Below are 24995 nucleotides of genomic sequence, written 5' to 3'. Positions count from 1 at the left end.
GAAGATGCATATGCCAGGGGTCAAATTAAAACACTCATTTCATAACTTGTAATGTGACATAAAATTAAATAGAGTAAAAGATACATGGATGTCTTGCAAAATACAGATTCTAGTTCAGACTAAAAACAAAGGACATAGTGTTACTTCCTGTGATAATTAACCAGACAAAATAAGCATTTGAAGTATTGCTTTAATGGCATATGAAGTAAATACCTTCAAGAAACATTTGACTTAAAAAAAAAAAAAAGAAACATTTGACTTGTTGATTGCTAATATTTTAATACATCATTTAGATTAGAACATTTCTAGAGTGGCGAAGTTGTTGGATACTATATATCTGCAAACAACATAATGTTTTTTCAGGTGAAAAGATAAAACATAGGAAATGCAAGTCATCATATAAGATATTTTAAAATAGAAGAAGATACACTAAGGGGTTTGGTTGAAACGGTTGTCAGTTTATGTGAACAAATTTTTCTTGTGTATGTGCCCTTTGGTTTGAGACTTCCTTTCCTGCTTTGTTAATGGGGAAACCTACAATTTAAATACAAGGGTGAAAAACAGTGTTTGATATTGTCAACTATCTCTAAGCCTCTTAAAAAACAAAACAAAACTGTGAAAGGTGTAAGTAACTGACGTTAGCATAGAAATTTTTGCATTATATATAGGGCCAGCCTGGGCTGAGGCAGGGTTTCCACCTGGGTTTGAGCACTTGGTCAGAATGAGTGGGTCTTTAAATGCAGCACCCTACACACTTTGCTTGCCCAACAAAATTCATCCTTTTGTATAAACCCTGCAGTTCCAAAGAAACTAATTCTTACGGGATATATATGTGCAAGTGAAATGCTTTTGTGTATCTTAAATATGTGTGTTTTTGAAAATCTGGATAATGAAATGTCTAATGAATTCACAGCACAAACTTCTTCTTTGACAAGTTATAACATGACCTTTTCTCTTTCTTTAGACTTGTATGGAGGTATTAGAAGCCTTGTGTGATGGTAGCCTAGGAGACTGTAAAGAAGCTGCTGAAGTTTATAGAGCAAATTGTCATAAGCTTTTCCCCTATGCTTTGGCTTTCATGCCTCCTGGATATGAAGAGGATATGAAGATCACAGTTAATGGAGATAGTTCTGCAGAAACTGAAGAACTGGCCAATGAAATTTGAACATCATTAAACAAGCAATTGGAATGACTTTGGACCATATCTAGTGTATAATATTTTTGTCACGCACCTGCTGCATTGCTCTAACTTACACAGAATGAGAAGAGTAAATGTTCTTGCCTTCAAATAGTGTTTTACGTTTTTTTTATCCTGCTGAAAAAGTATATATAAAATATCTAACATATTACAGGATATAGGTTCAGTTTCTTAAAAAATTAAAAGCTGCTAAAATTGAGGGATTAAAAGAAGATACCTTATTCTATTCCTACCTACCCACCCATGTTTTTTAACTAATTTATATAAAATCTGGAGGCTGTTACAGCTAACAAAGCAGGTGTGTGGCAGAAATATTACTTTAAAATTTGTCTTGTGAGATTTTACTATATCTCAGACAGCAAAAACGCTGTTTTAGCACTGGATTCTTTCACTGAGCACAAAGAGTTGTTGGGGCTTTAGCATCTGACTGATTTTGTTACGGGGTTGATTCTGACCATAGGAAGTATGCAATGTGAATCACTATTTACAGAGAAACCTACAACAGATGCTTGATGTTGTAGAAGCTGGGACATAAAGATACCAAGCAGAACTATAAGAAACCTAGAGGGTGTTCAATACGCTTGTTGTGTTTCCAAAATTCACTGTACATGATCAGTTTGGTGTTCTTGTACCACAGTTTTTAACTGAAGGAACCAGTTGGAACAATCTCAATTTTAACTAAAACTTGAAGAACTAAAATAGCAATGCAAACCTTTCAGCATTGTTTTGGCCAAACTTGTTAAAACTGTAATGCAAGAACCAAATGCACTGTGATGTGGCACCAACTAATTAGCACGCATGAATTTTTTCACCCAAGAGTGAAAAAAGAAAATCTACCGTGGCTTGAAGTTAAAGAGCAGAACTCCTGACTACCATTCTATGACTGATCAAGAGACTAATAGTTTAAAACCTCAGCAGGCCTTGTTCACGATATGCAGAAAAAAAGTGCTGCAGTTTAGATACCTCTGGAATTTTTCCACAGTGTCACAGGTTTGTAATACTTGAAGCCCTACATTTCTAAGAATATATTTCTTGCTCAGTCGTTTCAGGCAAGCCCAAGACTTTGTAATTTTTAAAGGGCCCAAGATTTTTTTTTTCAATAACAGACCAGCTTCTTTTTCCTGCAGTTACAGATGTAATTTCCTTTTTGTTGTCAAACATAAGGTACCAAATATGATGCAATAAATTGTTTTGAAAAACAGTTGTGTGAATATTTCAACTAATCTGTGTTGGGCTTCTGTGAAAATACACAGGTGGAAACAGAGGTGCAAGCCAGAGGCAATGTAACGTGCTGTACAACTAGTGCTGATGGGAGCGTTTAGGATGGGCCAAGTGCCGGTGTCAGGGCAACTCTGTAATGCAGGTGTAGTGCCTCTCCTGCATTAAGATTTCATCGAGGGCTAGGATGGTGGCAGGTACTATGAATGTAATTCCTAACTCGTCATTTGAGAGGAAAACTGAATACTGCAATTTTGATGGAGAAAACGAGCCTTAAAATGTTGAACCTATATACTGAGAACCGGCCTCAGGCTCAATATTCTCATTGCGTTTGCAAGATCCGAGCAAATTAAGTGACTCAATTGTATATATAATTGACCTTTTTGTGGTACTTTAAGTTTATAAGACGTATATTCTAAAGGGAATTTTCAGGAGACCTTCTGCTCCTACTGACTGAACAGTTGTGCTAAACTCAACCTTTCATAGTACGTGACCTGCATTCCGCGTCCCAGTCTAACGAATTAGTGATGTAAAGAGAAGTACAAACTGAACTCCAGTGCTTTGTTATGTTTTCTTAACTGGCCCTGTCTCAGGAACATCTTAACAGATGGCAAAAAACAAACAAACAAACAAACTTTTTTTCAACTTCTCCTATGAGTGGCAACTGAAGTTCTTATTGTTGGGAAAGAACACTAGTGCTACCTCTGCCACTATTGAGGTGTTGGGAGGAGGCACCAGCCATATAATAGGGGGTATATGTGTGAATTATGTTTAAACTCTACTGTATATTGAAATGAAATCCATATATTTGTCTTGATAATGTTCAAATGATGTAGATTGTCTTAGAATGAAAATTCATAAATACTCAGAACTCTTGATGCAGATGCCACCCGTGAGGAGCTAAATTCCTAACATGTATATTGTACTCCAACCCAATTTTACTGGAACTATTGAATAAATATTTTATTTTCTTTCAGGTTTACTTGATAGTGGATACATTGTCTGGTGTCAGAAGATCTTGACAGGGTTCATTTTATGTCCAGACAGCAACCCTAAAGCATTGTACTGTACTGTCTTGCTCTGAGTAGTATTAACTGGATCATCTCACATTTGCCTCATTCACTCTATTAATTCCAAATGATACTGTGGGGGAAAACAGGGTTAGAAAAACAAGTGGGGGGGGAATGCAGTGATGTTGTATTCTAAACAAGTGCCTTATGTTTATTGCTGAGAACTGGTGTTATCAACCCTTTTCAGAAGAAAGGGTCCCTTGACCTGTATTAACATAGGAAAGTAAAGTTATTTTTGTTTTTCTTTATATTTACTACTCTTGTCATTTCTCATTTAAAAATTAAATTCTGACTAGGTTAGTTTACTCAGCTTTAATTAGATGGTTGAGTCCTACATTTTCAACATTTTTCTATATTTATTATACACAAAGTGTGATCTATAATAGTATGGCTAAAAGTAGTCCCAATATTAGGGAATAGCTTTTCTGTGGGTTTTATCAGGCCCTTGTTTTCCAGTGATGTTTGTACTCCATGGTGTGTTGCTGTTAGAGCTGTGAAATTAAAGCTGTGATTGTAAGAGGAGGCCAGAAATTGTGGTCTAGTTTCAGGTAGGTGGTGATAAATTCAGGGAAGTCTCTCTCCTGCACAATTTCTAGGAATATTCCAGTTGCCATGTGTAGAGTCTGTTTGGGAAAAGGTAAAAAGTGAAGTGTTAAATTTTCTTACCAGATAACGTGTATACTTAGTAACTATGAGCCTTAAATTTTGAAATAACTCTAAGAAATGAGTTCTAAGAAAGACTGACCTGTCAGATGGAAGCTAGTCTTCATGTTCTAGTTCATGCTCCACTTGAAGTTATAGGCAAGCTTTCTTGATGCCATCCAGCTACCATCTAAACTTTGTTGAATCTACTGCCAAAACTAAATTAAAAACAAAGTCACATGAAATGGCTGTATTGCCCCATAACAAAACCTTAGGTTTTGTTCCAATTTTGATGATTAAGAAATCTCACTACTTATAGCAATAAAACGTTTTTGAAAAAGGCCATTGTTCTTTATTGAATTGCACTTTCACCTTTTTTAGTATGCAGCCTACAGGGTGGATGTTAAAAATCTTGGTAGTGTGTAGAGGGTTTGGGAGAAAATGCTCATTTCAATAAAGCAGAAGAGTATCTTATATACTGTAGGTTATACAGCTTAGTTAACACTGCTACTACCTCCATCAAGTTCTACTCCTTTTATGATGACATAAAGGTGGGCAGGAAGAAAGGGAGCAGTATGTGGTAGAAAGTGGGTCTTCACGGTTTGTAGCCTCAGTTTATCCAATTGCCTTTGAAATGACACCATCTTGGGACTGTAGCCAGAAGAAAAAATTGGTACTGTTTATATCAGAATTTTTACTAAATTGTCAGTGATAGTCAAGCTTGCAATACTAATGTTCAGTGCTCTTCCTAGAGTGCTAGATGCCAAAAACAATATGGACTGTTTTAAGGTGGCTTGTAAAACAAAAGTAAAGTTGGTACTTGGCAGTCTAACAAAGACTGTAATGTAGTTCTTGTATTTTTTATATTAGGCCTTGTGTCTTTTTTAACAGTCTGTGTTATTTCACACAGGTGGTACAATTCTTAACTAAAAAATAGTGATCTTGAGCCTGAGTATGTGATGAAAATTTTCCTGTGATGTATATTCTGTTGCTAAATCAGCTTGGTCTCAGTAAGTTCAAATTATCCTCTCCTTTAGAAACAACATAGGAGCAAAGAGATTTGGGGAATATGATTTGGGTCCCCTGGCTTGCTTTCAGCTAATAATTACATTTGCCTTCTATATCTAGTTGTACATTGTCTTAACAAACAAGAAGCCTTTCTCCACACCATTCTGTGTTATCTTTCCAGTCTACTATAGTTTCCTAAAGGGCTTTTATGAACTAGCCACTTGTTTAATCTGCAAGTTTACCAGGTCCATTGCTTAATGCTTGATGCTTCATCACAACGGAGATAGGTGCTGGGTTTTCTAAAGTGTTTTTCCAGAACTCTGGTGTTTCTTCATTAATAATGAGTAATTAAATTAGCTACCACTTTTTTTCTTTCTTTCAAACTACTTACTTGCCTGCTAGTAGTCAGACTACTGTTTGATATCTTTAAAAATGAAAAAGGAGCCATTTAAAGAAGTAAAAAAAAAAACATCTCCCATATCTTATATTTGAAGTTCTGAACTATGGATATACAAACTGCTAATTCTTCCCTTCATTCACTTCTAATAAAATTTACTATACATTAATAACAGTAGTAGAAGTATTCAGAAACATATTCAGCTGGCATTTTTTACTGTTAAGCATAATTTGCTTAGATCTGATTTAGGGTATTCCCATTCATCTTGTGCTTCTCTCTTGGTCTTTGGGAATTTCCTCAAAATACCACAGATCATTATATTTTACTTATTCTAAGTACATTTCTCACATCTAATTTTTGTTTCTTTCCTGTAGTTTGTCAATGGAATGGTTGTGACTGGCCTTGTAGGAAGCAGATGACTGGAGGACCATCCTCTAACTTTTTCAGTTGCCTGTTCATTGTCGCATAAGTTAGCAGCGAATCTACTCATCCTTCATGTCTTTAGCAACCAGCCACCCAGGTAACATCTCATCCCGTGGAATTAAGTCACTACAGAGATTGTCATTCAGTGGTTGCTTTTCATCTTTCCAACATTTTAAAGGGATTGGTAACACACACACCAACTACCTATCTAGAGAGCTCTGTTGTCTATAGCCTACTGTCTCTACTTTTAGTCATTATAAGTAAGGAGACACTGGGGTAGGGTCTTCAATGGTTAGCTGTAGTCACATGACCTACAGCCAGTGTTCATCACAAGGAGAAGTTGTGGTCCACAGTTGATCTTAAGCTAGGCAGTTAAATCCTTTTATGTCATAAATTTAACCCTGTTTATTAAAGTCTCAGGGGCACTATTTAAAAAAGACAACCCTCAATACCTGGGCCTACCTGCAGAGATTCCGATTTGAATGATCTGGAGTCAGGCCTGGGCATGGGTCATTGTCTCCTTTCCCTCATACCCCACAGTGATTTTAAGGTGTAGCCAACGTTGAGGACCACTGTCTTTGAAATTTAAAATATTTTATAGTACTGAGTTTTTTCCTTAGCTTGAAGAAGGAAGCAACTATGTAAGTGCAAAAAGATGAACTTTCCCCCATCTTAGCATTAAGGGGAAGAACTTAGTTTTGAATTTTCTGTCAAGACCTTTGTCAAGCTTCTGTCAAGACTCTTCAAAGTCTATGACAGACTTCCCTACTTAAATCATGCTGCCACTGTACTACCAGAGATGCTGGTATTCAAAGAAAAAAAAAAATCACTTAATAGTTTTATTGGATGTCACGGTAACTTGTCTTCATTGAAGCAAGTTTTGAAACATAATTGCCGTGGATAGATACTTGAATTTTTGAGTGGATGAGTACCAAAGCAGAGCATGGACTTTTAAATAAGAATGGGTGCTAGATAGTACTCCCTGGAAATCCATGCATACCTAATCCCCAATCAAATACATGTGTTTCTTCTCCCTAAAGGACATTTTCTATAAACGAGTGGATTACTGTTACAGATCAGATGTGAAAGGAACCATGATTCTTAGACAGAATTCAAAGCTAAGTGTTGGCCTGTTAGTGTAGAACCTGGAAAGGAGATTTATGTAACATGCAGTCCTATATCAAACTAAAACCTGCTTTGTGAGATCTGTTGAAAAAACATTCTGGGTAGGTAACCCAAAACTATCCAATCTAGTGTGTTTTTTTTTTTTTTTTTTTTAGTAAAATAGGAATTGTTTTATAGACAAGCCTCAATTCTGTCTAGCTTGTTCTTGGCTGGTTAAAGGATTTGATAAACGAGTCTGGTTTTAATACTGTTTGTCACCATTCTTGAGTTCCTAGAGGTGGATGATCTTCCCTCACCTTTGCAAACTAGAAAATCTAAATTGTTTTAGTCTTTTTACATAGAAGCCTGGCTTTATGTGTTAGTTACTTTTCTCTGATCCTTGTGACTAAATGCCCACTTTGTGGCTTGGTACAATAGTGTGATATAGTTGAGAACATAAGCTTTTAGGTGAGACAGAACTAGGTTTAACTCCTGGTTCAGTTCCCTTAGGCAAGATAAAAAGAATTTCTAGTTCATAGTTGTTGGAAGGATTAAGTAACATATATACTGTATAGAAAATGATTAGCACAAGGCCTGACCTGACACACAGTAAGCATTCATTATAAATACTATTGTTTGCAAAACGGTGTTCTTTTCTGTATTTGACTTGGTTATCCTTATTTGTTGACCAGCATATTCAGGAAATAGTTTATAATCTTTATCTGGATACTGACAGCTCAGTTTTTTATTTTACTTCATAGTAAAATGAAGTATTTTACTTCACATAGTATTTTACTTCACATGAGAACTTTACATTGTTTTGTCTTTTCTCACAGTAGAAAAACCCACCTGTAATACCTACATCCTTCAGTGATCATTTTGACATTCTTGGAAACGTTTACTGGTGTTAGCGAACTTGACAGATTTCTGCAGTTTAAAGTTATTTAGAAGGTGTGGAATTAGGCCAGTTCCAGTGTCCTTCCAGTGTCTATCCAGTAGTTAATGAATGCCTACTACCCCCAGGTATTGTGCTTCATATTGGAAATAGATGATCTAGTCCTTGCTCTCACATTTTTTACAGGCTAGTAAAGGAGACAGACAAATCAATAAATGAGTACAGCAGCAATTTATAAGCCCCTGGAATCAGTACTCATTTCTTTTTGAATGGGCTAGGAAAAGCTTGACATAATATTCCCTAGAACTTGGAAAGATAAAGACCAGTTTCCTAGATATATAGTAGGTAGCATATACCTAAAGGCACAGATACATGAAACATGTATTCAGGGACTATGTAAACTAGTGAGAATAGAATCTAGGAAATGAGGCTGGGGCTCAGATTAAAGTGTGTTAGATGATTTATTAGAAGGCTTGATTTGGCTTTGTGTAAACAGAGGAAAGTTACTGAAGAAAGAGGGAAGGGTAAATGAGTGAATTCTGCTCGCATTGTGATTATGAGGGCGGGGAGAAAGATTGGAGACGCCAAAGCTAATCACAACACTCAAGTTGAGCTAATGAAGAATAGCTATCACTGAGTTCTTACTGTGTGCTGAGCAATGTAGGGAGCACTTTGCATTTGTTAGCTCATTTAATCCTTGAAGAGAACACATGATGTAGATATTGTTCCTATTTAACAGAAAGCTTGATTATAATTTGCTCATGGTCACACAGTTTGTAAGTGATAAAAATCTGCATTTAAGCCCAGGTGTTTCTAACTCCAAAGTGCTTGTTTTCTGATCAGTATAACCTCTGGCAAAAAGTGGTAAGGACAACAACAGTTAAGTATGGGGAGGAGAGCAAGATACAAGAGATGTTAAAAAGGTGGGACTTACAGGTCACCTGGGTGATTCAGTTGGTTAAACATCTGCCATTGGCTCAGGTCTTGATCCCAGAGTCCGGCTCCCTGCTCTGCAGTAAGTCTGCCCCTCCTCCCATTCGTTCTCCCAGTCTCTCTCCTCTGTCTTCAAATAAATAAAATCTTAAAAAAAAAAAAAAATCAGTCGACTTGTTGGAGGGGAGAGGGCAGTGGATGGAGAAGTAAAAGTTAATGATGTCCAGTGTTTGGACATGAAACACTTTGTCTTTGAGAGTATCATTAAGCAGTAAGAGTTGGGAAGAAGAAATTGAGGGGGAACGAGAGGTCTTTTCAGAATGAGTTTTACTTGTTTATACATGTAAGTCCCATAAGATTAGTAGGCAGCTAGGCATATGGGTCTGAAGTTTAGAAGAGAGGTGACTTGTAGATTTGAGGAATTAGCTGTGAGTAGTGTAAGCTGGACAAGACTGCTCAAAAGAGAATAAACAAAGATGATGACCTGCAATGCCAAGAGAAGTGGGTAGAGGAAAAGAAACTAACAAAAGAGACCAAGAAATAATAGAAAGTTAGGAGTAGAAGATAATAATGTTGGGAAATCAAAGTTCTGCAACAATTAGGATCAATGGGGTCAAAATCAAGTTATTAAAATTTGTGTTAGTCAAGATGGTAATATTTTAGAGGTCTGAATATCAGATGTTGGCGGGGATGTTGAAAAACAACATAGAACTCTCAGGTACTGTCTTCGGTAGTATAAATTGATAGTCATTATGAGGGCAATTTGGCAATATTCATTTACTAAAATTAAATGTGTGCATATGAACCAGCAATTCCACTAGGATATACATACACGCATATATATGCCCTGTAAATATTCCTACATATTTGCCAGAGAGACATGGAAGAATGTTCATCACAGTATTGTTTATAATAATGAAATTTGGAAATAAAGTGTCTGTAACATAAGAATGAGTAAGTTGTGCTATATTTTCATTTAATGGAATGCTGTCCAGTTAAAATGAGTAAGCCAGCATTAAGTGAATCAGTTACCCTCCAAAACAGTGGTGATTTAAAAAAAAAAAAAAGAGCAAGTTAATGGCGTATTATATTTCTTGTATGTATATTTATTAATGTAAGACAATACTGTGTGATTTATGGATATATTCATTTAAAGTAAAGTTTTAAAGGGGTGCCTGGCAGCCTCATTCAGTGGGACATGTAACTCTTGATCTTGGGGTTGTGAGTTTGAGCCTCACACTGGTTCTAGAAATTACTTAAAGATAAAATTTTTTTTAAAGATTTTATTTATTTATTTGACAGAGATCACAAGTAGGCAGAGAGGCAGGCAGAGGGCGGCGGGGAATGGGGGGAGCAGGCTCCCTGTTGAGCAGAGAGCCTTTTGACGGGCTCTATCCCAGGACCCTGAGATCATGACCTGAGCCGAAGACAGAGGCTTTAACCCACTGAGCCACCCAGGCGCCCCTAAAGATAAAATCTTTTAAAAAAATAAATAAGTAAAACTTTAAAAACAGGTTTGGGAATTATAAACCCAAAATTCAGGACCAAGGTTCTCTTTATAGGAGGCAAAGGCACATAGGTAGCCTAAACTTTCTCTTAAAAAATATTCTTCAATGTGGCAAAACATTAAGTCTATATAAGATACTTTCTTGAAGTTAAATAAATTTTATTGATTTTTTAAAAAATAATTTTATTTGTTATACTCCACTAAAAAAATAGATAAAAATGCCCCTACAGGCGCCTGGGTGGCTCAGTGGGTTAAAGCCTCTGCCTTCAGCTCAGGTCATGATCCCAGGGTCCTGGGATCGAGCCCCGAATCGGGCTCTCTGCTCAGCAGGGAGCCTGCTTCCTCCTCTCTCTCTCTCTGCCTGCCTCTCTGCCTATTTGTAATCTCTGTCTGTCAAATAAATAAATAAAATCTTTAAAAAAAAAAAATGCCCCTACAATTGAAACAAAATTTCCTCTTTTTAGGGGGGAGGGGCAAAAGGAAAGGGGAATAGAATTTTAAGCAGGCTCCATGCCCAGCACAGAGTCTGGGGCTTGATCTCACAACCCCAAGATCATGACCTGAGCTGAAATCAACAGATGGTTAGCTGACTAAGCCACCCAGGTGCCCCAAATTTTGCTTTGATATTTTTATTGATGTACCAAGAATGAGAAAATGAAGGGAAGATCATTAGGATATGTGACACAATTTTTCAGGAGGAAAATTGGCTCCCATAATAACTAAATTTATTACCCTTTGTAATTACTCATATGTAGGTATAATCATTACAGAACATCTCAGAGATGTTAAATGATTTGCTAAGGGAACCCAGCTAATAGTAGTATGAGTGGTGCATTAGGTATTCAGGTTGCAGACCTGTAGATGTTAGAACAGGAACTTGAATCCAGGTTTTTTGTTTCAAGGCAAACAAACTGTATGGTGTGTTCCTGGATCCTGCTGTTTTGCCCATAGAGCTATTAGTGAAGTTAAATGTCTTGTGCTATTGAGAAGTCCCTTAGAAGAAAGAATTATTGAAATGAGATATGGATATTTTCTTAAGTATGCATTTTTGTACAGTATCTGTTTATCCTCCCTCCCGCCCCCCGCTTTTTAAAGATTTTATTTATTTATTTGACAGAGAGAAATCAGTAGGCAGAGAGGCAGGCAGAGAGAGGGGGGGAAGTAGACTCTCTATTGAGCAGAGAGCCTGATGCAGGGGTCGATCCCAGGACCCTGAGATTATGACCTGAGCCAAAGGCAGACACCTAACCCACTGAGCCACCCAGGCACCCCTATTTATCCCTTTTGATACATACCACATACTTAATGCTGATAGTGCTTTATGTTTCAGACTTCTCTTTTTTTCCTCCCATAAGCCCCTGTTATGCTGGCATTTGGATTTCCTTTGCAGTGATCACCATCTTTAAGATGGTGACGATAAATGTTTAAGTTCATTTACCAATTCCATAAATTAGAACTACCATCCCTTTATGCCTCAAGTGAAACACGGTGTCCTGCAAAAGAAACTACACTAGTGTGTAGGATACCAGCAGTAACGTGGTCAAGAGCTATAGGTTATAGATGTATTAATCAGACATTGCCAGGCTTTCTTGTCTTTGTACCTGGATCATGTTAGCCCTTCAAATCTCAATTTTTAAAATCATTTTCTAGGAGATTTCAGCATTCAAGTGGATGATCTGTCCAATACCCAAATACCACAGTTCCCAGGCCACGTCAACCCATTCCCTAGGCCATATTCCCTACTTCGTTATAGAATAGTTCTGAGTGATTTCATTACCCTTCTCCCATCCATATTATCCCCAGTATGCCTGATCAGAATCTCATCAAGAGCTCTGTTCCTCTAATACTGCCTTACAATTTATTCTTGGTCGCACTTCTTCCATATCTGGCCTTGATTTCTTAATTGGTCACATGACCTGCTCTATCACCACTGCTTTCCATCCCCTTCCATATTTTTCCTTTCCTGGTATCTTTTTCCCAAAGCACATTTCTAGAACAGTGCTATATTATGCCTGGCATCAATACCCTCGATTCCCTTCCTCCTTGTCTTTCTCCTCGATCTGTCATCCAACTCACAATTCTGGATCGGTCCTGTAATATCTGGCCCTATAAGCCATTCAGCTAAGATACTAGAAACATTCATAAAACCACTATACTTTTATGATTCATTTTGGTAGTTAACACCACCATTAATGCCTTTGTCTTCTATTTCAGAATGTCTCCATTCTCTTTAAACCCCCTTTTCACTCCTTTATACTTAACAATAACATCAACTATTACTTCCTACTTCACAAAAAATAATAAGGCCATATAGTAAAAAACCTTTCCTTTCACAGCTATAAATTTATTTGTAACCGTTCCCCTGTTCCCTCGATTTCTGAGAAAAGGTATTTTTTTCAAGGGCCATCTTTTTGGTCTCCTTTGGGACCTGGCTCCAGTTTTCTTTCCCCTTCTCTACAAGCTGCTTTTCATTCAAATTGTCATCATGCTCAGATCTCTCAAATATCATGACTCCTCTCTCTCTCTTTTTTTTTTTTAAAGGAATTTTTTTTTTAAGATTTTATTTATTTGACAGAAATCACAAGTAGGCAGAGAGGCAGGCAGAGAGAGAGGAGGAAGCAGGCTCCCTGCTGAGCAGAGAGCTCGATGTGGGGCTCGATCCCAGGACCCTGAGATCGTGACCTGAGCCAAAGGCAGAGGCTTGCCTTGACCCACTGAGCCACCCAGGCGCCCCATGACCCCTCTCTTTTTAATACTTATTTCTTTCTGGTTTCTGCCCTCTATCTCTCCTTTCCATCTTACCTCCAAAACATTTTGAAAGAGTGGTTCTCTTGAAGTCTATGTCCTCATCTCCCATTTCTTCAGCTTGTTCCTTGGCTTCAATTCCCACCATTTTGTGGAAACTGATTTTGCTAAGAGATGACGTCTAATAGCAAAATCTAACATTAGAATTTGTGTTTATAATAGTTTTCAGTAATGGTAATGTTTTCCCTAATTTTACCCGGGAGGAGTTACTCTTCAACCTGAAGTACAATATTTTAATTGGGGTATAAGGTAAGTACAGATAGATCGTATATTCTTGATTTCTAATTGTAATACTTTAGCAAGAAAGAAAGACTGGCAGTTCCCATTCCTTTCCAAAGCTCAGAAACGTATTTTTCACTTTCTTTTTGAAGCATCCCTCACCATTTTAAGCCACAGTGATGCCCCCTTCCTGGAAATTCAACTACTGTCTTACTACTCACATGAAAGCATCTGATTGTAACAGCTCAAGTTTGTATTTAGTTCTCGATTTACTTGGCATTTTTATTTATTGAGATCTTTGCTACCAAACTGGGTTTTGTACCTGGCACCTTGTATTTTTCTTATATACTTTACTATCCTGACTGTAAGTCCTTGCACAAAGGAAATGCTCAGTGAATATTTATTAAGTGAATGACTTTTATCTCACCTGGAAATGTATTATAAACTTCATGTGTGCCCTTAATTTGATTAGCAGAAGGTAGATAATTTCTATCATCAAATCAGCCTGTAAGATATCAAAAAGAATTGTATTTCCATATTACTTGACATTGTTACGATTTTGTGTATGACCAGCTAATGGATTGCTTCCAGTAATAGTATGTTAGACAAAAGGGTTGGGCCTGATACGTGGCTAAAGCACAGGTTCAGGAACTCTGTTTTACAAGTTTACCTACTGGTATTAAAGCTTGGTGAGACTAGTTCACACAAACATCTGAATAAATTAGACTGCCAGCTTAAATATATTAACTTACCATAAGAAAGGTCATCATACAGGGTGACTAATCCACTTTAAACAAGTCATAGTTCAGAAGATGGCTCAGTGAGCCAACATAAGCAACCAGAAAGTGCTCAGAAAAGATCACCAGTCAGGACGCCTGGGTGGCTCAGTCAGTTAAGCTGATGCCTTTGGCTCGGGTCATGATCCCAGGGTCCTGGGATCAAGTCCCGCATCGGACTCCTTGCTCGGCAGGGAGCCTGCTTCTCTCTCCACCTCTGCCTGCTTGTGTGCTCTCTTTCTCTCTGACAAATAAATAAAATCTTAAAAAAAAAAAAAAAAAAAAGATCACCAGTCATTTCAATCTGTATTTTGGACTATAGGAACTTTCCTCCTGGAGCTTAATAGCTGGAAAGTCTTAACTGTTCATGTAAGGTTAGAAATTAGGTTAAGTCATAAAAGAAAATGCTAATGCTTTTTAGAATTTGCCACAAAGTCAAGCATATCATGGGCCATTAGAAATTAAATCAGTATATGAGTACTGTTCTAGGTCAGATATTTAACTGATAAGACTCCATCCCTACTTGTAGTAGCTGTATGTCATGGGCCCAGGATCCTACCACCTGCAGGAAACCTCGTGTTTGCTAAGGAGCAGTATCAGCAGCATACTTGGTGTTTCCATGTCTCCAAGGTACAGGTGCCACTTGTTTTGTTTTCATTTTGAATTTGGGCGTTGTGAGAGAAATTCAGAGGCTGAATTTCAGAGGTTAGGTTCAGTGAAATTTTGAAACAATTCATGGTTGTAGGATCTCTCCAGAATATCTTTACTGCTGTTGTCAAGTCCTTATAGACAACTCTAATTCTTCTATTATATAATAGCCAATACTTGGAAATGGTCAGAACTAAATTGAAACCTCAAGGACCGGATGAATTCTGTCCCAGGGTTCTGAAAGAATAATCAATCCAGTAGGACACCAAGGTGGAAGTAGAAAAGGTAGTCTTCTCAAGGGAAAGCAATTTTCCATTAAAGCCAAGAGATAGAAAGAGTATTTTGTTGCACGGATGAGAAAATAGGTGAGTTTGTTTTGAATCCACAGGATTTCCAGAGGACACGGGGATAAAGAGCAAGAAGAGCTAGGGCATAGGAGGATTGTAGGGCAAAATGGGAGAGGATGGCCACTTGGAGAGCCTTGTACTGAGGAATTGCTGAGTATGATAGGGAAGTGAGGATTAATGGACCTTACAGGTCTCAGGCCATACTTGGAAATGATATTTGAGAACTGGCCCAAGCCAAAGGCCTAGGAGGCATCAATTCTGAAGATGGGAACAGTTGGCAACCAAGTCTGGGAATACATCTCTTTCTATCCTAGCTGGTGTTAGAGACATAATGCTACTAGCAACCTTTATTCAAGTTTCTTTTGCTTATTCAACATACATTGATTGAGCATCTCTTATGTCCCAGGCATGATGCTTGATTCTGAGGTGAGGTTACAATCCTATGTGATAGGTACAGCCTCAGTCCACAGGAAGCATAAAACTGTGTGAGATATAGGCCAGTTGCAATGGTCTGAATGTGTTCCACCCACATTCATATGTTGCAATCCTAATCCCCAAGGGGACAGAATTTGGAAGAGAGGCTTTTGGGAGGTTGTTACTCATGAGAGTAGAGCCCTCATGAATGGGATTAATGCTCTTACAAAATGGGCCCTTGAGAGAGCTTGCTTACCTTTTCTACCACATGAGATTAACAATGAGAAGTCTGCAACCCCAAAGAGGGTCCTCACTCACCACTGGCACCCTGACATTAGACTTCCAACCAGAACTGTTAGAAATAAATGTCTGTTGTTTACAACTCAGCCAGGTGTGATGTTTTGTTATAGTAGCCCAGATGGACTAAAAAAATATAAATGTAAGATAATTATATTTTTATATTATGATAGGGGAAGCTCAGAGTGTAATAAGAATATGAGTAATTGGGGTGGGACACATAACCCAATTTAGGAAGATCTAGGAATGCTTCATGGAGGGAATGCTGTGTAAGCTGAGACCTAAAGTTCAAGTGTGAAGTAGCCAGATGAGAGGGGGTTAAAGAACAGGTGAAGAGGAAGCAGGATTATTTTAGGCAGAGGACAGCATATGTAAAGTCCCAGAGCAAGATAAAAAAAGGCTGAGACATTGAAAGAAGTTTGTTCCTGTCTTATAGGGTTGCCGTGAGGCTTAGCTGTGTCTGAAGAGAGTAAATGTCCCATATATATCAGAAATTACTACTGTGTCTAGAGCATAAAACTGAGGGTAAGTGTGAAAGGAGGTGAAAAATAAGGCTACGTGAATAAGCAGAAACCAAAGTAGAAGTCCTGTAAACCATGATACCAGGCATTTAGTCTTAATCCAGGAGTCATTGGTAAACCACTCACAAATGGTGAATAGGATGGTAAATTTCATGCATTTTAGGAAAATGGGCCGAGACTAGCAGCAGGGAGACAAGACGGAGGATTGTTTAACTGTGGTCTGAGTTAGGGGCAGTAATGATGGAGAAACATGGATGGATTTCAAAAGATTCTTAGAAGATAGATACATTAGGGGCGCCTGGGTCGCTCAGTGGGTTAAAGCCTCTGCCTTCGGCTTAGATCATGATCCCAGGGTCCTGGGATTGAGCCCCACGTCGGGTCTCTGCTCAGCAGGGAGCCTGCTTCCCCACCCCCCCTGCCTGCTTCTCTGCCTACTTGTGATCTCTCTCTGTCAAATAAATAAATAAAATCTTAAAAAAAAGAAAGATAGATACATTAGTTTTCCTAGGACTGTATAACAAATGACCACAAACTTGGTGATAAGAATAGAAATTTGTTCTTTCACAATTTTGGAGGCCAAAAGTCTGAAATCAAGGTGTTGATTGGACTGGGCCGGCAGTCCTTAGTGCTCTTTGGCCTTTGGCAACATGACTTCCATAGCTCCTTACATCTTCTCAGGGGCCTGAATAGGGCCTTCTCTCCTGCTTTTGGGTCTCAGTTCTCCCTCTCCTTCCTCCTCTTCTTTCTTATATAAGGATACCAGTCATATGATCTCTTCTTCAGATCCTTAACTTAATCACATCTGTAAAGATCCTATCTGCAAAGAAGGTCACATTCACAGGTACCAGCAAAGAAGGTCACATTCACAGGTACCAGGGGGTCAGAACTTGGACATCTTTGTTGGGGGGCACAGTTTGATCCAATATAAAACTAATGGAACCTAATGATTGGCTGGACTGGGAGTGTGGGAAGTTGAAGGAGAAGGAGAAACCAAGAATAGAATCCATGAATGCCTGGTTGAGAGCAATGGTACCATTCACTAAAATAAGTTAACAATGGAGGAAAAATAAGTTTGGAGAAGGAAGATGACATCTTTATTTTAAGGCACTTGTGGAAACCTAAGTGAGGATCAAGTAAGCACTAGGTCATGTAAATTGAGAGCCCAACAGAGGGAGGTGTGGGCTGGGTAGGCAGATTCGGGTGCTAATTGGAGCTATGGACATGGGAAAGATTGCCAAGGGAGAATGTGTAGAATAAGAAAAACCCAAATCAGAACCTGAGATACACAGAATTTAAGGGTGGGACAAGAAGAGTAGCAGGGAAGTGGGAGAAAAACAGTAAGAGAAGTATGTCTTAGAAAAGCTCAGGGAAGAAAATTAAAGCAGGAATGAGCTATTTCTAAGGACTTTTGGAGAAACTAGTATGAATGAAAGATAGGCAATGCAAAGAGAGTAAAGAAATATTTCAGAAAGTTTGACTTTGAAAAGCAAGGGAGATTGGCAGCTGACCAGAGATGAATACAGAGGATTTTTTTCTTCTGAGTTTTATTTAAAATGGGAGAGACTTGTGGCTGCTAGGAAAAATGTATGCACTTAGAAATTTGAATGTAAAGGCTAAGTCAAGATCATTAAGGAGGCCGAATATACAGGAGACAAATTCAGAGAGGAAAAAAAAATCATCTACTTAAAGGGAGGAAGAGGGGGAAGAAGGGCTCTAGAAGTGCTAATTTGATGGCAGGAAGTCAAAAGTTTTTTTCATGGATTCATTCAAAAAATATTTTTGAATGCCTGGTATATGCCAATCATTGTTCTAGATGTAAGCAATATATATTTAAAAAAAAAAAGTCCTCATCTTCTTAGACCTTACATTTCAGGTGGCAAGATACAGAAAATATATATGTATGTGTGTGTTTTATAATGCCAAGGTATGGTAAATGCTAGGAGGAAAAATGAGTATAAAGAGAGTTTTGGAAGGGTATCTGTTTAAACAGAGTGCCTAGGTTTCAGCCTCTCTGAGGTGAGGAATGAGAAAGCGAGGCATGATGTATCTAGGTAGAAGGAGCATTCCAGGCAGAGCGAACAACAGATGAAAAGGCCCTGAGGAAGGAGTGTGCTTGGCAGGAGCAAAAAACAGCAACGGTATGAAAGGGGAGGAGAGAGGTACAAGAATGGTAGGCAGGAACCAGACCATGGAAGTCTCATAGCTTTTGGTATGGACTTCAGATTCTTCGTCTAAGGGTGATGAGGATCTCTTGTAAGATTTTGAGCAAAGAAGTGACATGATATAATTTTTGAAAGAATACCGTCTGCGTGCATAGAGTAGATGGTGGGTGGGGAGAAGAATGGAAGAAGGAAGTATAGTCAGGAAGTTGCTGCACCAGTCAGATGAGAGATGAGGATGGCTTGGACCAAGGGGGTCGTTATGGAGGGATAAGAAATAGTTGACTTTGGGATCTGTTCTGAAAGTGAAGCCCACAGCACTCGCTGATAGATTGAAAAAGAGATATCATATAAAAAAGAGTCTCCAACACCTCAAATAGAACACTGGCTAAGATGTAAATGATTCTTTCAAGTAAATCCTAGCCCAAGTGTGCAAAGAACATCTGGATGAGTGCATAATGCAGGGAGAAGGGAAGAAAATGTCTTATCTGCTAGATCCCCGTATGTCCTAGTTTTTTATGTCATCTCTTAATCCTCTACCACCTTTGGTGATGCTAGGATTCTTAATTTTAGAGATAAGAATTTTAAATTAAAAAATTTAATAATTTACTTAAATCATAGTTAATGTGTGACAGTTAATATGTGAATTTTAACTTGAGACTAACACCTAAGGTCTTTTCACACACTGTCCTCTAAAAATAAAAAGCAGGAAAAAAAAATAAAGCACTTTTATAATCCTTGTACTAATTTTAAATTTTAATTTATTTTCAAGTAAGATGGTACTTGAGGAAAAGCAGCTTTAGATGGTAATTCAAAGTATAATCATTTTGGGAGCAATTCTGAAAGATTTTTTTGGGTTTTCTTAGGGCTTCAGAGGGTAATGGCCCTAGTTATTTCAGACTTTCAATTTCACTTCTTAAAGATTTATCACTGAGTACAATTTTTGCACTTATTAGCACTTATGCCATTTGGTTTTGAGCACAAAGATAGATGCAGAGCTGGAGACTGTTTTCCCTGAGAATTTGGGCAAGAGCTAAAGAGAGAGGGGAAGAGTTCATGAACAAGTGTACCTAGTGATGTTAACTCTAAGCTCTGGTCATCAAAAATTTAAATAGGGAGCATAGCATGGATAAAACTGGCACAGGAGAACCCAAAAAAAGCCTATCCATAGTCCTAAATCTCTGACAGAATATTCTTTGTTTCCTCATATTCCTCTCAGTAAATGTTTATACTTTCTTTTCAACCGTTAGGAACGTGACATTGGGGCTATGCTGAGAGCTGTCACCAAAAGCTCAGAAGGAAGAGGCACTGGGGTAGAGCAGCTGCAGGTGAACCTCAGCATGGCTGGCTCTGCCCCCCTGTGCGACTCACTCACTTTCTCTGAGCCTCAGGATCCTCACATGTTAAATGGGGATAAATGAGAGTAAAAACAGGACCTACCTCATGAATTCCTATGAGAATACGATGAGATAATCCATGTAAAGTACTTAGAAAACTGGTTCAACAAATGTTTGTTACTAATAATAAGTTTCATCAGCAGCATGGCTTCAGACAAGTGGCTTCAAATTTTTGCTTTATTTCCTCAGTTCTAAAATGATGGATAGAACTAGATGATACTGCAGGTTTCTTTACTACTTAGAGTTATGATGTTGTGTGCACTGTTTCTTCAAAGTGACAGAAAAAGAAGTAAGAAACCTCTCTGCAGTAGCCACCAGGTGGCAACAGTGAAGAGTTTAACTGCCCTCCCATTTTGGAGAAAAATTCATTAATTTTTCAGGATACAAATTCAAAAAACAAAAAGAATTGTTTAATCATCCCTAATTCTTATTTCAAGGGAAACACTATTAACATTTTGATGTATAACCTTCCATCCAGGTTCCTTCTTCACCTATGTATGTAAATTATTCTTTTTAAATTTTATATAAATGAGGATACCATTGTATATCCTGTTTTATAATCAGCCTCTTTAACAAAGGGAATATGCAAACACCTTCCATAGTAATTAATGTAATTCTACCTTACATAATTCTGAAAGGCTCCGTGATATTCTCCAGGTATTTAAGCCATGATTTGTCTGATCCATCCTCTACTTGGGGAACATGAATTGTTCCTGTTGTTTTGGCATTACAGACATTGCTCTGATAAACAGCTTTGCCATATTATATAACTGTAAGGGCCTATTTAGCCAGAGCGATTCCATCCGGCTAAACAGTGATTTTGTTTATGCAGTAAAACAAACTGACCCTGCCCCCTCCCCCCCAGGGGAACTTACTTAAAAGCAAGTCTGGGAAACCAGTAAAATTTGGTCGACCAGTCCCTGATAACAGAGCCCAAATACAAGGGCAGGTCAGGTCAGGTGGAGGTAATAGAGCCCCAATGCAGGGATGAGTTGGGCCAGGTGGAGACATCCAATCAGTGGGGCACGCATACTGTCTCCCTAGCTAGCAAGGAGTGTGGGCCCTGCCTTTTGGGTGCCAATTCTGAGCGAGGTAATAGGCTAGTTCAAATAGTACTACGGGGTGAATTGTAATTCAATTCGCCACCCTTGTGTGACCTAGCATGACTGTGCAGCTTTCTCTGTGTATTGCAATCTCATTGGTCACCTGTGTGTGGCCAGGCTCAGCCACATGACCTTTGCTCTATAAAAGTTAGTCTGTGAGGCTGGGAGGGGTCACCCTCTCTGTGAGAGGTGGCCCCGAACGGTCGGTTTGATTCTCGATGCTTGGCGCAAAATAAAGCTTTGCTTGACTTTCGCTTTGTATCAGTCTCGCTCCTTTGATCACGGACCTATCATTGGGGGACCTTTCAATAACTATTTCTTGGGAGAGATTTCTACAAGTGGAATGTCCGGGTTAAAGGATACACTTTTTTTCTTTTAAGCTTTCAATACAATTTGTCTTTTCCCGTGTTTTCTCGTCTGGGAGAGCAAGGTCCCTGATTAGTACCTTTCCTCAGAATTTAATTTACTGTTCTACAACACTTACTCTTTCTGATGAAATTTAAAATCTTTTGGCAACTTTTGCCTTTCCCTTTTTCCTAAAATTGTTAGTTGGGATTTTGACTGATACTGTGTTAAATTTATAGATTAACTTGGAGGGAATTTGCATCCTTAAAATATGCTTTTTCATTCAGCAACATGGTATGCTTCTTTATGTATTCAATTCTTCTGTCAGTAAAATTTGAATGTTACTTAGTTTCCCTATCTCATATGCCTATTTGCCTCTTTTTACAGGTCAAGTCCATATACAGATTCTTTTTTTTTTTTTTTTAAGATTTTTATTTATCTGTTTGACAGATACAGATCACAAGTATGCAAAGAGGCAGGCAGAGAGAGAGAGGAGGAAGCAGGCTCCCTGCTGAGCAGAGCCTACGTGGAGCTCGATCCCAGGACCCCGAGATCATGACCTGAGCTGAAGGCAGAGGCTTTAACCCACTGAGCCACCCAGGCGCCCATATGCAGATTCTTAACCCCAAAATGCCTTGCTTTAATCTAGCCTAACTTCCCATTTCTTTTAATCTACTTGATTCTTCTGTTGTGCTGAGATCAAATGTATCTTTTTTTTTTTTTAAGATTTTATTTATTTATTTGACAGACAGAGATCACAAATAGGCAGAGAGGCAGGCAGAGAGAGAGGGAAGCAGGCTCCCTACCGAGCAGAGAGCCCAATGCGGGGCTCGATCCCAGGACCCTGAGATCATGACCTGAGCCGAAAGGCAGAGTCTTAACCCACCGAGCCACCCAGGCGCCCCAAATGCCCTGTATCTTTAACAGTTTTTCTAAACATTCCCTTTATCTTCTTATTCTAACTAAAAACCTGGCCATTTCCGGAAAACATGGCTTCCTCTGCAATACTTTTATTAATTTATTTTTTAAAGATTTTATTTATTTATTTTACACAGAGAGAGAGAGAACACAAACAGGAGGAGCAGCAGAGGGAGAGATAGCGAGCCCCATGTGGGGCTCAATCCCCGGACCCTGGGATCATGACCTGAGCTGAAGGCAGAAGATTAACAATTGAGCCACCCAGGTGCCTCTCTGCAGTACTCTTGAGTTGTGGTCTTTTGTTTTTGTTTTTATCCCTCACTCCACTAAACAAAAGGCCTAAAGATGAGGTATGTGGCTTGCTTGCTCCCTATTGCCAATTCCACACCTTTCCTCTTCCTTCCAAAATCCTCTTCCCTTAGGTGCATACTGTTATGCTACATTATCCATTCTCCCTTCTTGTGACAGTCTGGTCACTGTCACTGGTCTGGCAGTCCCTTTGCTCTTATCACAGAAGAGTTCAGCATGTGATATGCTGCCTTTCTCTCCACTGCTAGTCCTGTCATTATTCTTGACATCAGTAACCCATCCAGTACCTGATCTGTGGCTCCATATGATCTGGCCTTTGCCTACTTCAACTTCTACATCCTGCCATTGTTAAGACAGAAACAGAGGTGTCTGAGAGTGTATCCTCCTTGTGAGCTGGCAGGGTGGCCTGCCACAGTTTCATACACATATACTGAGAGACGACACCAAACTCCTGGGCCAGGGACATAGAGGATTGGTTACTCATAGCAAATAACGTTTACAGCAGTATTTTATGTCAGTTCCTCATGTCTCAGATCCCACAGGTGGCAGGATGAGGGCCAGATGTATGTGCAGTGGGCTGCGTCACAGGAGAATAATCTGAATTTAGGAGTCTAAGCTTTTTTTTTTTTTTCCCGATTTATTTATTTTCAGAAAAACAGTATTCATTATTTTTTCACCACACCCAGTGCTCCATGCAAGCTGTGCCCTCTATAATACCCACCACCTGGTACCCCAACCTCCCACCCCCCTGCCACTTCAAACCCCTCAGACTGTTTTTCAGAGTCCATAGTCTCTCATGGTTCACCTCCCCTTCCAATTTACCCAAATTCCCTACTCCTCTCTAACGCCCCTTGTCCTCCATGCTATTGGTTATGCTCCACAAATGAGTGAAACCATATGATAATTGACTCTCTCTGCTTGACTTATTTCACTCAGCATAATCTCTTCCAGTCCCGTCCATGTTGCTACAAAAGTTGGATATGCATCCTTTCTGATGGAGGCATAATACTCCATAGTGTATATGGACCACATCTTCCTTATCCATTCATCCGTTGAAGGGCATCTTGGTTCTTTCCATAGTTTGGCGACTGTGGCCATTGCTGCTATAAACATTGGGGTACAGATGGCCCTTCTTTTCACGACATCTGTATCTTTGGGGTAAATACCCAGGAGTGCATTTGCAGGGTCGTAGGGAAGCTCTATTTTTAATTTCTTGAGGACTCTCCACACTGTTCTCCAAAGAGGCTGCACCAACTTGCATTCCCACCAACAGTGTAAGAGGGTTCACCTTTCTCCACATCCTCTCCAACACATGTTGTTTCCTGTTTTGTTAATTTTGGCCATTCTAACTGGTGTAAGGTGATATCTCAATGTGGTTTTAATTTGAATCTCCCTGAGGGCTAATAATGATGAGCATTTTTTCATGTGTCTGATAGCCATTTGTATTTCTTGATTGGAGAAGTGTCTGTTCATATCTTCTGCCCATTTTTTGATGTGTTTGTCTGTTTCGTGTGGGTTGAGTTTGAGGAGTTCATTATAGATCCTGGATATCAACCTTTTGTCTGTACTGTCATTTGCAAATATCTTCTCCCATTCCGTGGGTTGCCTCTTTGTTTTTTTGACTGTTTCCTTTGCTGTGCAGAAGCTTTTGATTTTGATGAAGTCCCAGAAGTTTATTTTCGCTTTTGTTTCCTTTGCCTTTGGAGACGTATCTTGAAAGAAGTTGCTGTGGCTGATATCAAAGAGATTACTGCCTATGTTCTCCTCTAAGATTCTGATAGATTCCTGTCTCACGTTGAGGTCTTTTATCCATTTTGAGTTGATCTTTGTGTACGGTGTAAGAGAATGGTCGAGTTTCATTCTTCTACATACAGCTGTCCAGTTTTCCCAGCACCATTTATTGAAGAGACTGTCTTTTTTCCACTGTATATTTTTTCCTGTTTTGTCGAAGATTAATTGACCATAGAGTTGAGGGTCCATATCAGGGCTCTCTACTCTGTTCCACTGGTCTATGTGTCTGTTTTTATGCCAGTACCATGCTGTCTTGGTGATCACAGCTTTGTAATAAAGCTTGAAATCAGGTAAGGTGATGCCGCCAGCTTTATTTTTGTTTTTCAACATTTCCTTAGCGATTCGGGGTCTCTTCTGATTCCATACAAATTTTAGGATTATTTGCTCCAGCTCTTTGAAGAATGCCGGTGGAATTTTGATTGGAATGGCATTAAAAGTATAGATTGCTCTAGGCAGTATAGACATTTTAACAATGTTTATTCTTCCGATCCAAGAGCATGGAATGGTCTTCCATCTTTTTGTGTCTTCTTCAATTTATTTCATGAGTGTTC

General features: G+C 38.8%; 1 protein-coding gene across 2 annotated transcripts in view; it reads left to right on the top strand.

Moving 5' to 3' along the window:
* The window catches only part of NAA15 (N-alpha-acetyltransferase 15, NatA auxiliary subunit), an 85196-nt gene extending 81798 nt beyond the window's left edge, over window positions 1-3398 (top strand). For both annotated transcript variants that reach the window (XM_044268061.1, XM_044268060.1), the window contains exon 20: window positions 965-3398. In XM_044268061.1, coding sequence (XP_044123996.1) covers window positions 965-1165 — 201 coding nt within the window. In that variant the 3' untranslated portion in view covers window positions 1166-3398. The remainder of the gene's footprint in view (window positions 1-964) is intronic.
* Window positions 3399-24995: the final 21597 nt, after the last annotated feature.

The sequence above is a fragment of the Neovison vison genome, chromosome 11 (assembly GCF_020171115.1).
Source record: "Neovison vison isolate M4711 chromosome 11, ASM_NN_V1, whole genome shotgun sequence".
Classification (NCBI taxonomy): Eukaryota; Metazoa; Chordata; class Mammalia; order Carnivora; family Mustelidae; genus Neogale; species Neogale vison.
This window is presented reverse-complemented; position numbering and strand designations above follow the sequence as displayed.